This window comes from Hippocampus guttulatus, chromosome 4 (genome assembly GCF_054856545.1).
Source record: "Hippocampus guttulatus isolate MCC_2025c chromosome 4, RoL_Hgut_1.0, whole genome shotgun sequence".
In the NCBI taxonomy this organism is placed as follows: Eukaryota; Metazoa; Chordata; class Actinopteri; order Syngnathiformes; family Syngnathidae; genus Hippocampus; species Hippocampus guttulatus.
In genome coordinates, this window is record NC_141264.1 from 6,278,656 (window position 1) to 6,294,430 (window position 15,775).

General features: G+C 42.8%; 1 protein-coding gene across 1 annotated transcript; it reads right to left on the reverse strand.

Moving 5' to 3' along the window:
* LOC147205759 (DEP domain-containing protein 7-like) lies at positions 1 to 14,897 on the reverse strand. The gene is made up of 12 exons (XM_086110295.1): positions 14,831 to 14,897; positions 14,527 to 14,712; positions 10,852 to 10,993; positions 10,666 to 10,761; positions 10,377 to 10,567; positions 7,738 to 7,939; positions 3,468 to 3,599; positions 3,201 to 3,355; positions 2,925 to 3,067; positions 1,396 to 1,521; positions 850 to 925; positions 1 to 200 (listed from the first exon to the last, which is right to left on the reverse strand). The coding sequence occupies exons 1-12, from the start codon at positions 14,895 to 14,897 to the stop codon at positions 1 to 3; spliced, it is 1,716 nt and encodes a 571-aa protein (XP_085966421.1).
* Between the last annotated feature and the right edge of the window lie 878 nt (positions 14,898 to 15,775).

Consider the following 15,775-nt stretch of genomic DNA (forward strand, 5'->3'; position numbering starts at 1 on the left):
TTACAGCAGATTAACAGCAGATTCACCAAAGTACTTATTAAATATCTTAGGATGCGCTTGGTAAAACTGCCTAAGTCGACGCTTCCTCTCTTTGGGCGATATCTTTGTGTCGAGCTGAATGATGTGAAGCAAAGACCAGAGTTCCTGATCAGTGGTGGTCTTTGTAGTGTCAGTGTAAATCCTGTTGGGAACCTCACAGCCTACAAAAGAAAAAAATTGAATACTTTTTTTTCCAATCCCATATGAGTGATTTTTAAAAATAACCGTGGAATTCCTTTTTATGTGTGGTTTCTAAGCTTTCCATACTTAATGTTAAACAAATCGGCCATTGACAATTTGTTCTTTTCCAGACAAAAAAATGTTACGGTCATGACTGGTAATTGATATACAGTAATCCCTCGTTTATCGCGGTTAATGGGGACCAAAACCACCCACGATAAACGAAAATCTGCGAAGTAGAGACCAATAAACATATAAATATATATATATTTTTTAAGTCCGCAAGAAACTGCAAAACAACAGCGAGTCACAGAGCAACATATACAGTACTGTACCCCGTGTATATGAAATATATACACATTTATTGTGTATATATTTAATAATATATACTTATATATGTATTATATAATACATATATAATAAAAAATCCGCGATGCATTGAAGCCGCGATAAACGAACCGCAAAATAGCGAGGGATCACTGTACTGTATTAAATCAGATTAAAATGACCGTCCCAATGTACTTATTCTATCCCTATGTCGTAGTATTTCTTGGACAATGCTATTTTGATCTGCTATTGTCAAGGTGTTTTGTTTGCTATTTTTTCCCCTCATTCAAAACAGGCATTCACCAGTGACATCGGGCTGTTTCCCTTGAACAACTTCAGCCAGCCTGTCGCTCACATCTTTGTGCAGGTCTCCAGGTATCTGGAGCAAAAAGAAGAAAAGTCTGTGGGTAAATAGTTTGTGTGCGTCAGATGATAGCTTTTTGGCAACAGACCTTTCACTACAAATCGGCGATCCTTTCCGGTGACATGCTCAAACAGATATGAAATTCTAACTTAAAATGCACTATAACTTGGATCGTAGTGTTCCTGTCTTTTTTTTTTTTACCGCCTTGACTGGTGCAGTATCTGTCTCGAGGAATTCAGAGATAGCCTCTCTTATATATTAAAAAAAAAAAAAAAAAACTCCAACATTAGAAAATTCCAAACTTAAACACCCACTTCAAACCACAAAAGAAACATCCTTCCAGTTTCACAGATTAATGAGTTAAACTGATGAACTAAACTGCTTCTGGAACTTGGGGTTGATTGTTGAAACCTGAGCCATAATCCGAGTTTGTGTCCACATTGAAAAGGAGTGTGAAAATGAAAAAAACTGGCAGACTTTCATACCTTGAAGATCTCCTTTACGTTGCTGAGCATGAAGACTACCATCAGATCCTCTCTCTCTTTTGACAGAGCCTTGCTATTAAGGATGGCCCTGGAAAAAGACCTTTTCACTGCAAGTTTGTTCTCCATCTATAACACATTCACATTCCAGGGGGCAGATAAGCCATCTTGCCTGAAACTGACTGAATAAAAACATCATTATATTTGTTTTTGTTTGTTTTTTGCCAGCGATGACCCTCAATTTAATGGCAGTTCTAATTGTTGCCTTTACTGCCTTTATTTAGTCACCACCTCCCCCCCATGCAGCGCAATGAAAAATTTTGCATCTTGCGATTTCAAATTCTTTTGCATATTTAGACAATAATTTTACTCCATTTGTAAAGATCAAACAAACATTGGTACAATTTGCCAATTGAGCATTCAAATTTGGGAAAAAAAACATTTTCCATAAACAAAATTGCATAACAGCTTCATGCAGAGCTGATCCCGCTCAAACTGTCCATTCTTTAATTGTTCAAAAACTAGATTTCCTTTTCAGTTTTTAGAATACTTTGTGTGGTGCAACGGATTTAATTCATAAAGTTATAAGGACATTTATCCTTGCCATGCGTGTTTAAGTTACTGGTAGTTGAATGTGTGTCACAGTTAACATTTATGTCGCAATTTTTTAACATTTTGATTGCTTTCATTCCTTTTTAAAACAAATTGACTTCATGCAGTTTGTAAAACAGCAGAATCCAGGTCAATTCCTCGCATCAGTTATGAGAGTGGCCATCTCCCAACCCAGCGGTTGGGGGTTCAATCCCCTGCCATTGCGACCTTGTCGAAATGTCCTTAAGCAAGATACTGAACCACCAGTTTCTCCTCATGCTGCATCATCAGTCGGTAAATGAGGAACCAATGTAAAGCACTTTGAGTTCCAAAGGTAGAAGAGTGCTATGATTCCCATTACCATTGATGCGGATCTCAAAAGACAAATTGAAAACCCATTACTGTATTGTGCAATCAACAAAACATCACTCCTGATATGAATACCGTGTCGTATTGGTTTTGAGACTGTCCTGTGTGTGGCTATGCATTGTATCCTCTCCCTAGACATTAAGTTGCTGTTCATAGTTGGTTACTCTGTATGCATGCGCATGCATGCGTGTGTGTGCGATTCCAGCAAGACTAAAAGTGAAACGTGTGTTGTCGCACCAAACACTTTTTCCTGTGTTTTGCGACCACATTTAATGATGCTTTGTTGTTTAGCTTAGCCTAGCAGTCGTCTGTTAACGATTCATCGTCCTCCTTTCGTGATAATGATTGTTGGAAATCTAGCTCATTCACCACCAAGGGGCAGTGATTAGCAAACCCAGCCACAGCCGAAGGAGCTGCCCTTTCAGAAAGAACAAAAAATATGACCCCCGCCCCCTCCACCCAAATTTAGTTCCGTATGGGTTCGACAAAAAAAAAAAAATGCGGATGAACTCTCAAAATAGGAAACTGATGAGCTGGTGTTCTCTGTACTACACGGCAAACATGATCATCACCTCCTTGTCCAATTTTATTTCCTGTGAGTCAGCTGCCACAGTCATAAAGGCAAGAATTCGACTTAGCTCCTCTCTGCAGCTCGGTGGCAAAAGCTTCAAGCACAGCTGGAGAACTTCAAGTGCTGTGCCCAATTTTGCATTTGCTGAAAATGGACAAAATAAGAGAAAGATGAAGCAAGGCCGGAAGGGGATTGAATGGCAATAATAGCGGTTAAATAACTGATTGAAGAAATTAATCATTTATGTTTAATTTCTTGTGTTTACTTAAGTCCCCACCTAGCAGATCAGTTACTGCTGAATATACATCAGTCATTTGCTCAGGAAGTAGTGGAAGTCTGTCTTGGTTGCTGTAGTATCTCACCAATGTACCATACAGCAGCATCTTACACTGAGCCATGCCACTGTCAGAGAGACATTGATTACCTGGAGTCAAACAGGAAAATAATTACTGTACATAATAGCACAAGTAATACATAGGATGTTTGCCGCAGATTTTTTTTTCCTGCCATCAGGTGCTCCTTATGCTGGTACTTTCCTGGTACATTGCCATCAGCTTGCTCAGTCCTCTGTTGATCCTGTGGGAACAAGAGGGGCAGCTCTCGACTCAGTTTCACTACTGGTTGGTCAGGGAGGAAGTCCAGACAGTCAAGGGCTGCACGAAGCCACCCATCATCTCTAGGTGATGAAACGGTAAAATGAACATCACAGCTTCAACAAGATGCATATCCAACACTTAGCGTATTTTCCCCACGACAGGGCGTACATAAAAGCATACAATTTTCTGAAAAGCGGAAGCGCCTTATATGTGGATCAATATTCTGATTTCTTGGATTTAGTATTTTAAATATTCTGAAAAGTGCTTAAACAGCTGCTGCGTTTGTGAAAGCTCTAAATCACGGGTGTGGCCGTCTAATTCAAGGCCCGGGGGCCAGATCCGGCCCGCCACATCATTTTATGTGGCCCCCTGAAAGAAAATCATTTGTCAACTTGCATGATCCTTGTGAAAAAATGCACTGAAATGTCATATTGTGATGTGTAATAAATGACGTTGAGATTTTGCAATCATTTTGTTACCCATAAAAGTAATAATGGGATAGGTGCGATGAAACATTTGTGATTTCACCGTCATAACGGCCCTCTGAGGGAAGACGCAACTCAAAAATGGCCTGCGACAAAAATCTGTTTGACACCCCTGCTCTAAATAAAACTGGATTGTATTGTATTGTATTGTATCCCCCCTCCGTGAGTCGTCACCTTACCGTGGTGGAGGGGTTTGTGTGTCCCAATGATCCTAGGAGCTAAGTTGTCTGGGGCTTTATGCCCCTGGCAGGGTCACCCATGGCAAACAGGTTCTAGGTGAGGGGCCAGACAAAGCACGGCTCAAAGACCCCTTATGATGACAAAAATATATGGACCAAGGTTTCCCTTGCCCGGACGCGGGTCACCGGGGCCCCCCTCTGGAGCCAGGCCTGGAGGTGGGGCTCGTTGGCAAGCGCCTGGTGGCCGGGCCTACACCCATGGGGCCCGGCCGGGCACAGCCCGAAGAGGCAACGTGGGTCCCCCTTCCCATGGGCTCACCACCCATGAGAGGGGCCAAAGGGGTCGGGTGCAATGTGAGCTGGGCGGCAGCCAAAGGCGGGGACCCTGGCGGTCCGATCCTCGGCTGCAGAAGCTAGCTCTTGGGACATGGAATGTCACCTCTCTGGCAGGGAAGGAGCCCGAGCTGGTGTGTGAGGCAGAGAATTTCCGACTGGATATAGTCGGACTTGCCTCCACACACAGCCTGGGTTCTGGTACCAGTTCTCTCGAGAGGGGTTGGACTCTCTTCCACTCTGGAGTTGCTCAAGGTGAGAGGCACAGAGCAGGTGTGGGCATACTCATTGCCCCCCGGCTCAGTGCCTGTACATTGGGGTTCACACCGGTAGACGAGAGGGTTGCCTCCCTCCGCCTTCGGGTGGGCGGACGGGTCCTGACTGTTGTTTGTGCATATGCACCAAACAGCATCTCAGCATACCCACCCTTTTTGGAGTCCTTGGAGGGTGTGCTGGAGAGTACTCCTGCTGGGGACTCCCTTGTTCTGCTGGGGGACTTCAATGCTCACGTGGGCAATGACAGTGAGACCTGGAGGGGCGTGATTGGGAGGAACGGCCCCCCCGATCAGAACTCGAGTGGTGTTTTGTTATTGGACTTCTGTGCTCGCCACGGATTGTCCATAACGAACACCTTGTTCAAGCATAAGGGTGTCCATATGTGCACTTGGCACCAGGACACCCTAGGCCGCAGTTCGATGATCGACTTTGTAGTTGTATCATCGGATTTGCGGCCGCATGTTCTGGACACTCGGGTGAAGAGAGGGGCGGAGCTGTCAACTGAACACCACCTGGTGGTGAGTAGGCTCCGATGGTGGGGGAAGATGCCGGTCCGTCCTGGCAGACCCAAACGTATTGTGAGGGTTTGTTGGGAGCGTCTGGCGGAATCCCCTGTCAGAAGGAGTTTCAACTCCCACCTCCGACAGAGCTTTTCCCATGTTCCGGGGGAGGCGGGGGACATTGAGCCCGAGTGGACCATGTTCCGTGCCTCTATTGTTGAGGCGGCCAATCTGAGTTGTGGCCGTAAGGTGGTTGGTGCCTGTCGTGGCGGCAACCCCCGTACTCGCTGGTGGACACCAGCAGTAAGGGATGCCGTCAAGCTGAAGAAGGAGTCCTATCGAGCCTTTATGGCCTGTGGGACCCCAGAGGCAGCTGACGGGTATCGACTGGCCAAGCGGAAGGCAGCTTCGGTGGTCGCCGAGGCAAAAACCAGAGCGTGGGAAGAGTTCGGTGAGGCCATGGACGCCGACTTCCGGACGGCTTCGAGGAAATTCTGGTCCACCATCCGACGTCTCAGGAGGGGGAAGCAGTGCACCACTAACACTGTGTACAGTGGGGATGGGGCGCTGCTGACTTCGACTCGGGACGTTGTGAATCGGTGGGCAGAGTACTTCGAAGACCTCCTCAACTCCACCAACACGCCTTCCTTGGAGGAAGCAGAGCCTGGGGACTCTGAGGTGGGCTCTCCTATCTCTGTGGTTGAAGTCACCGATGTGGTTAAAAAGCTCCTCGGTGGCAAGGCCCCAGGGGTGGATGAGATCCGCCCGGAGTTCCTCAAGGCTCTGGATGTTGTGGGGCTGTCCTGGTTGACACGCCTCTGCAACATCGCGTGGTCAACAGGGAGAGTGCCTCTGGATTGGCAGACCGGGGTGGTAGTCCCTCTTTTTAAAAAGGGGGACCGGAGGGTGTGTTCCAACTACAGAGGGATCACACTCCTCAGCCTCCCTGGTAAGGTCTATTCAGGGGTGCTGGAGAGGAGGGTCCGTCAGGAAGTCGAGCCTCAGATTGAGGAGGAGCAATATGGTTTTCGTCCCGGCCGTGGAACAGTGGACCAGCTCTACACCCTTAGCAGGGTCCTCGAGGGTATGTGGGAATTCGCCCAACCAGTCTACATGTGTTTTGTGGACTTGGAGAAGGCGTTTGACCGTGTCCCTCGGGGAGTTCTGTGGGGGGTGCTTCGTGGGTATGGGGTACCGAACCCCTTGATACGGGCTGTTCGGTCACTATACCACCGATGTCAGAGTTTGGTTCGCATTGCCGGCAGTAAGTCGGAATCGTTTCCAGTGGGGGTAGGACTCCGCCAAGGCTGCCCTTTGTCGCCGATTCTGTTCATAACCTTTATGGACAGAATTTCTAGGCGCAGCCGAAGCGTTGAGGAGATCCGTTTTGGGGGCCTCAGTATTGCATCCCTGCTTTTTGCAGATGATGTGGTGCTGTTGGCTCCTTCAAACGGGTCTCTCCAACTCTCACTGGAGCGTTTCGCAGCCGAGTGTGAAGCGGTTGGGATGAAGATCAGCACCTCCAAATCTGAAACCATGGTCCTCAGTCGTAAAAGGGTGGAGTGTCCCCTCCGGGTCGGGGAGGAGATCTTGCCCCAAGTGGAGGAGTTCAAGTATCTTGGGGTCTTGTTCACGAGTGGGGGCAGGAGGGAGCGGGACATCGACAGGCGGATCGGTGCAGCGTCTGCTGTGATGCGGACGTTGTATCGGTCTGTCGTGGTGAAGAAGGAGCTGAGCCAAAGGGCGAAGCTCTCAATTTACCGGTCGATCTACGTTCCAACCCTCATCTATGGTCACGAGCTATGGGTCGTGACCGAAAGAACGAGATCCCGGTTACAAGCGGCCGAAATGAGTTTTCTCCGCAGGGTGTCCGGGCTCTCCCTTAGAGATAAGGTGAGAAGCTCGGTCATCCGGGAGGGGCTCAGAGTCGAGCCGCTTCTCCTCCACATCGAGAGGAGCCAGATGAGGTGGCTTGGGCATCTGATTCGGTTGCCCCCTGAGCGCCTCCCTGGTGAGGTGTTCCGGACATGTCCCACCGGGAGGAGACCCCGAGGAAGACCCAGGACACGCTGGAGAGACTATGTCACCCAGCTGGCCTGGGAACGTCTCGGGATCCCCCGGGGAGAGCTGGAAGAAGTAGCTAGGGAGAGGGAAGTCTGGGCTTCCCTGCTAAAGCTGTTGCCCCCGCGACCCGGCCCCGGATAAGCGGTAGATGATGGATGGATGGATGGATGGATGTATTGTATCCCCTTTAGCTTCATCTATTGGATGCATAACGGAACCACAGCCACTATTGTAGCTTCTATTCTATGCGCCCTATACTGTACACGAAAACAGCTTTAAAATAGGCCATTCAGTGAAAGTGCGCCTTATACTCCAAAATAAATACAGTGATCCTACCCACTTTAAGTTGGAATATATATGTTTGAGAAAGACAAAACATACTGAGAGTCCTTGAAGGCCTTCAGAATTTGTCTGTCAAGGTGATTGCTGCTGTAGATCAGGTCAGGGTTATTATGAGTCATGCGGTGTGATTGAGCAGAGCAGGCAGATATTTGGCTGATCTGAAGCACCCCCTCCAATAGGGGGAGATCCACAAGTTTTAATAACCTGAGGAGAGTTTGCTCCTGCCACACCTCATCTACCACTGTCGGGGGAACACAATGAATACAGTCACATACATGTATTTCAATCTTCCGTCAGCATAACTTAAATTGTACTTGTTTTTGTTTTTTTGGGGTAGGGGTAATAAACTGAAAACCGATGCAAATGGTGGTAGCATGACATTGTATTGGAGGCAAACTGCATCTTTTTTTTAAATGACTACTATAATTTCTGTCTTAAAGTGAAGGAAAAGAAAACATACGACAAGCACTTGTGTCTTAAGCAAAGGTGGGACAAAGTCATAAGCAAGTTTCAAGTCATAAAGTTACAGTACAATCAAGTCCCAAATTATTGGGGTGGGGGAAACCAAGCAAATTTCAAGCCACCAAATTTTATGCAAGTTGTATTATTACTTGGTTCAAGAAAGTCCAAGTCAAGTTAAAGTATGGATAAATGGTGACCCAGTAAACCGTCTATGGCAGTAAATCTTCCGAACCGCTCTATCCTCACTAGGGTCGCGGGGGAGCTGGAGCCTATACCAACTGTCTTCAGGCAGTCGGCGGGGTACACCCCGAATTGGTTGCCAGCCAATCGCAGGGCACACAGAGACGAACAACCATGCACGCCCACACTCACACCTAGGGACAACTTAGAGTGATCAATCAGCCTGCCGTGCACCTTTTTGGAATGTGGGAGGAAACCGGAGTACCCGGAGAAAACCCACACAGGCCCGGGGAGAACATGCAAACTCCACACAGGGAGGCCGGAGCTTGAATTGAACCCGGTACCTCTGCACTGTGAAGTCGACGTGCTACTGGACAACCGGGCCGCCCTGGCAGTAAACATATGTACCATAATAATAATTACATGCACCAAGTTTTTGGTGCTAATCTGTCTCCCGAATGTATTAATTTGTGCATAAAGGGGTGAATGAGAGGCATTAACTTGGTGCATACAGGTTGTCGCTTAAGTTGAGTCCAGTTGACAGGCATTCGTTTACCAAGGCCTTGCCACACCAAATATGACATGCTCACTGCCAGAAAAGAAGTTCAAAGTGGAGTCTGTATGTGTGTCTATGCTAAAATACGAATCACTTTTTTCGATGGTATAGTTTCAGGATTACAGTCTCCATAACATTGAATGATCTATCCATGTCTTCTCAATTAAATGCATGACTGACAGTTCAATATTTGACCAGCTATTAGTGAGCGAACCTCAAGTTAACAGAGATTCGCAACTCACATCTGCATCTGACAGATTAAGGTACTTTCGTTAATGAATGCTACAGCTTCTTGTTGCTTACAAGCTTAGCTCGTAGCAGACGTGTGCACTTTGCAGCATGACGTCTTTGATCCGCTGGTGAAAAGGACACTTTGATTCGCTCCTCTTTCATCTATAACTGCTTCAGACAAAGTGTATGCAGGAAAGTGGTTACGATTGCACGATTGTCTGCGTCTCATGTGTTGTCTTGTATTATTTTGGTGAACTTTTCTTTTGATGGCGGCGCGGGCACCCGCAGCGGCTCCTCTTGTTTTATGTTGAGAGGGAAGAAATTTCATCTGTGCTGTATGTTACATATACATACAGCACATTTGACAATAAAGTTGTATTCAATTCAATACAGACGATTTTGATCAAAAAGATAATCCTTGAATCCAACATATTTAACTTTAGAGCGTTCTCTGCAGAGGTGGCCAACTCGAGTGATACGACTTGAGTCGCTAATTTTGTGTTCATTTAATTTTTAGAGCTATAAATACACAATGTACTTTTTGTGTTATGATCAGTGAACATTTTTATCACTCCTACACTAAATGATTGCACCGAGCAAGATTGTAAGACTTGACTTACGGACTTCAATTTTGGTGGCGAAGTGACTTGGTCGTTTCTTTTTCCACAGTAACTTGCCACTTCACTTGCTTGAAATGTGAACATTCAGACTTGAGACTTGCACATGTGACTTAATCCCACACCTCTTCCTGTAGGATGCTTCTATGACACTTGCTCAATGAATCAGCCACAGACCATCTGTGGCCATGACATACTAGTGACCATTGGGGAGGGGGGAGGGGGTCCAGTCTTGTTGAATTCAAATCTGGAATTGACCTACAGTGTCAACATATTCTCAGTCAAGTTGAGTATTTTAGAAGTTTTTACGAAGCAAGTCATAAAATCAGTGTCTCAAGTCCAACTCATGACTCGTGTGGCCCACTTCTGGGCTGTTAAGCCCAAGTCTGCATCACCAAAAAACATGTTTTCTGACTCTGACATGTGCCTATTTTTTTCCCCCTAACTTTGATCAGATATGGAACAAAACGCCTAAATTTGACATTTAGTGTGCCCCACATTAGCTCCCGTACTTTACAATGTTGTGTCAAAACTAACTTTATGCTTGGACCGATCTCTAGACAATAACCCCCCCCCCCCCCCCCCAAAAAAACCAATTATCATAATCACAACGTTTAAATGTATTTTCTTACCCGATTGTGGCAAAACAGAATGTGTATGCAATCTGTTGGGACTCAGACTCAAGTTCTCTACTCTGGTCTCCAGTGGCAAACTGGTACTGACAGCGCTCCCTAAGTGGGGCACTGTCGAGGTTGTCTGGGAGAATTTGACAAGCTTCGGTATTGGACATTTGGGTCCAGGGGAATACATTTGCTCAGCCTCCCTGCAAAAGCAAAAACAGCACTGCATGGATTCGGTTATGATTCAGGCTTTCGCCCAACATGAAATGAGCTCTCTGGATGGGTTAGGTTGACCTCATACCTGTCTGAGGGAGAACAAGAGAAAAGTTTCTGGATACTGCTCACAAGCTCATCCTTCTTCAAGTCTTCCACTAATGAAGCATGCTCATTTACAAACCTGGGTGACACAATTATGACATCCACATATTTACAGCTTGAAAAACACATTTTTGGTGTACTGAGTGTAGTAAGTACTAATCAGACTAACCTGTAAAGTGCACTCTTGCTGTCCTGAAACTCAGCCTGCTTTTTGTCTTTGCCAAACACCTTAGTTCCTACTACCTCAAAAATATTGCAGTCCAACAGAGCTTGGCACACATTCACCACTTTAGCCCGACATACTGCGGCACCTTGTATTTTTGGGGGGGAAAAAAAAGACTTGTTTGTACAGCAGGTGGTTAAGATGTACAGTAATTGATATGCCTCATACAGAATGCTTATGCAACTATTGGAAGCCTTTTGAGCATGTATTCTGTCTTACTAGGCACGGAATTGTCCATCTATTAGTATGCCATTTGTCCTCAGCAGTAAGACAATCAATCCATTGCACAAGCAGGACGATTAGAGTAGTAGATGAACCACATTGCTAATGGGGGTAAAACTGTGCACACGTGTGCCATTAGTACTAAGAGTGATATTAAATTCTGGCCATCGCCAGTCGTGGGTGCTGTAGTAACCACAAGCCAAAAAGCAAACCAAGTACTATACATGGACAATGTTAGTAATTCAGCATACTTAACTCCACTGTATTGATAAAGCACTTTAAAAACAACCACCGCTGGATACAAAGTGCTGCACGCGGTGCAAAAAAAAAAATACATAATAAAAAGGCATCAAATATCATCATAAGTTGCATCTATAGGACACCAGGATCATGTATTGACACATTCAATAAAAAACTAACAGATATGCTCAGTTACAACAACGATAAGAAAACACGAATAATATGTGGTGACTTTAACATTGACTTATTAAACCCAAATGGACACAAAAAAACAACCGACTTCATAAATACTATGTACAGCAACAGCTTTTTCCCAGTAATCCTGAAACCTAGCAGAATAACAGTTGACACGGCCACATTAATAGATAACATATTTATAAATAAGATTGACGATAAAATGTAAAGTGGACTTCTCATTAATGACATAAGTGACCACCTACCTGTTTTTGCAGTTTTTCATAATTATTTTGATAGAAAAGCTAAGTCAACAACTCACATAACAGAAATAAGACTAAGAACCCAATGCTCCACCGACACCTTTAAGCAAGACCTAGAAAAACAAAACTGGACCGAGGTCTACTCAAACGAAGACCCAAATACAGCGTTTGAAGTATTTCAGTCTACCATAATCTCCTTATATGATAAACATTTTCCATTAACTAAAGTCTCCAAAAAGTATAAAGACCCAAGTAAGCCATGGATAACGAAAGGCATAGAAAACGCATGTAAAAAGAAAAACAATTTATATAAATTGTTTTTAAAATTGAGAACTGAAGAAGCAGAAAAAAAATATAAGACCTATAAAAATAAACTAGTAAATATTATAAGAACCAGTAAAAGAGATCATTATCATGCACTATTAGAGCAGAATAAAAGTAACACACAAGAAATATGGAAGATACTTAACCAAGTAATCAGAAATAGTCCTAAAAAAATGGATTATCCAGAGTATTTTATCAAAGGCAAAAATACTATTTTGGAAAAAAATGCAGAAATAGCAACTGAATTTAATGAGTATTTTGTCAACATCGGCAGTAACCTAGCAAAACAAATTCCTGATCCAACAAACTTGTTTGAAATAGATAGATATGTAGAAAAAAACTCCTCCACGATGTTCCTTACTGCTGTAAAACAAGAAGAAGTATCAAATATTATAAAAACTTTTAAAAATAAAAAGTCAACTGATTGCTTTAATATTGACATGACAATAATAAAGCAGATTATAGAAAATGTAGTGCGACCTTTCACGCACATATGCAACCTGTCATTCAAAGCTGGTATCTTTCCATCAAAAATGAAAATTGCTAAAGTTATTCCAATCTATAAAAGTGGAGAAAGACATCGGTTTACAAATTATAGACCAATATCACTACTACCACAATTTTCAAAAATATTAGAAAAACTATTTTCTCGCAGACGTGATAGCTTTATACAAAAGCATGCGCTGTTAAGTGAGAATCAATATGGCTTCAGGGAAAAACGGACCACCTCAATGGCAGTTATGGAGTTTGTGGAAGCAATAGCCACTAATATAGACAGCAAAGAATTTACTGTTGGGGTTTTCCTAGATCTAAAAAAAGCTTTTGACACAATAGATCACAGTATATTATTGAAAAAACTAGAAAGATATGGCATTAGAGGTGTATCTTATAAATGGATAAAAAGTTATTTAGAAAACAGATATCAGTACGTGCAACTCAACAATAAAAAAACGAATCAACTGAAAATCACTCACGGAGTTCCTCAGGGGTCAGTGCTTGGTCCAAAACTATTCATCTTATATATAAATGATATCTGCAAGGTCTCAAAACAATTTAAATGTGTCCTATTTGCTGATGATACAACTTTCTACTGTTCTGGAATAAATCTGAAACAGCTCCTGACAACCGTAGAAAACGAATTAAACAAATTAAAAAACTGGTTCGACAGAAATAAATTGTCACTTAACCTGAAAAAAATCGAAGTTAATTGTTTTTGGCACAAGACCAATCAAACACCAAGCTAAAATTATGGTCAACTCAATTGAGATAGAAAGAGCGTATGAAACCAAGTTTCTCGGATTAGTAATAGACTCAAAACTATGTTGGAAGCCACATATCGATAACGTAAAAAGAAAAATAGCCAAAACCGTAGGGATCCTCTACAAAACCAAGGAAGTGCTAAATAAGAGATCTTTGTACACTTTGTACACTTCATTATTATTACCATATATGACCTACTGTGTGGAAATATGGGGAAATGCCTGCAAAACAAACACACTCCCTATTCTCAACCTACAAAAAAAAGCAATTCGAATTATTAATAGATCAAAATATACGGAACCCACAAATCCACTATTTATCAAATTAAATACGATGAAATTTTATGACCTGGTTGACTTTAAAATCGCCCAATTAATGTACAAAGCACACAATAACCTGCTCTGCCAAAACATTCAGAAGTTTTTCGAAATTCGAGAAAGCAGCTATGATTTAAGAGGTACCAACTTATTCAAAAAACTCAAAACAAGAACAAACATCAAGCAAAGAAGTGTATCTATCAAAGGTGTTAATCTGTGGAATAATCTCGAAACGGACCTGAAAATGAGTAAATCGCTTGCCGAGTTCAAAAACAAATTCAAAAAAATAGTACAAACAACCTACATCAATCAGAGTTAAAATGATAAATTCTAAACATGAAATATAATGATAAATCAGAACTAAGTTGATAAATAGAGAAAGGTATATAAATATCCATTATGAATACAAGAGAAAATTGACACAAGAGTGTCAGGGTGTGGAAGTATATAATCCCGATACAAACCAAAAGTTGTAAAAATATCACGGTTAAGGGTAAAGTATGAGCCTTAATGGAGACTTCTTTCTTCTTACTTTTTTCTTTTCTGATTGATACAAAAATGATTTATTAGATACAATCACATAACGGGGTAGGACTAGATAAGTTTTTTACTTCTTCCTACTCCCTTGAACATAATAACTGTGTTGAATGAAGATTGATTTCTTTCTTTTTACTTTTTTTATCTACCTTATTTTCTGTCAAATTATTACTGTATATATGTTTTATGTTCAATAAACAAACAAACAAACAAAATAACCCATACAACAATAAATAAATGATAACCAAGACAGTAAGACGTACACAACTGATCTGCAGCCTCACCCTCAAAGGCCTTCTCATTGCCAATGTAGTCTGCCACAGCATCCACAGCCTCAGAGCCCAGGAAACAATCATTGTGGGACATAAAGTAAACTCGACGACGCTTGACTTTCAAAGAAGACCTGAGGTGTGAGATGAGGTTGCTTTCTAACGAAGGACACTGTGCTGCCTTTACGACCAATCCTCGAACTAGGGAAGAAACGACAATACATCGATGACATTATCCCGGTCATATAAACAAAAAAACTGTCAGTGTTTGCATGTTAAGACATGCCACTAGTGAAGTAATAAAAATATGAAAACATACTTTGAGGACGATTTCGTAGTTTCTCAGCAAGATTCAACGCCGCAGCTCTTTCTTTGATTGAGGCCATGCTTACAAACTTTGTGGCTGACTCGAGGCAACATCGAATAGCGAGTTGACAACAGGTGACGAAGAAGGAGCAATCAACGCCGTTCAAGGCTGCAAATAAAGCCTTCTTGAAATATTGGACGGGACCACTAGATGACGCTAAAAGCCAAGACAGTGACAAGCATCACAGCCTCACTTCCAAAACGTTGTCTTCATGCTCTTAATAATAAACGACGTGTCTGCCACTGCATTATACCTTACTTTACCCCTAATTTAGAAAAAATAAAGAAATACCCGCATGTCTTGCTAATCTTTACTTCAGGGTGAAAGCTTTTGGCCGTCCCCCCAAAATATGAACTTCGGTTTTGGCTAATTTTTCAAGGTAGGTAATGAATATCCGCTTGTTTAAAAAAATTACAAAATAGAATAAGATTGTTTCCTTCAATCATCGAAAATGAGCTGGATACGTTATCTTCAATTTAAGACTAGCATGAAAATCTTCAATTCAAAACTAGCATGAATCATGCGAGCAAGCACTAATTAGTAGAAATTTGTTAGCAAAGGTTGGCTAATCGTGGTTTTGGTGTGTAAATTGCTTTGCTTATTGTTCTTCAAGTTCAATTAATTCAGGTGAACATTATTTTATTGAAACGTTAAATTAATTAAATAGTTAAGTCCTCAAGTTGGTCAGTTTTTGGTTCCTTTTTGAAGGTTATGTGATTGGTGCTAGAAAAAAAGGTCTGAATTAAAACTGTAGGTGCATCATTCTATTAAAAATGTACCGGTAGTCTATATCAGTCTACTTCCATTAAAGCCATGCTGCAGGATTTCCGGTAGAAAGCCAGAGGATTTTTAAGAATATGGGGGGGGGGGGGGGGGGGGGGGGATGCAGCATTTGTC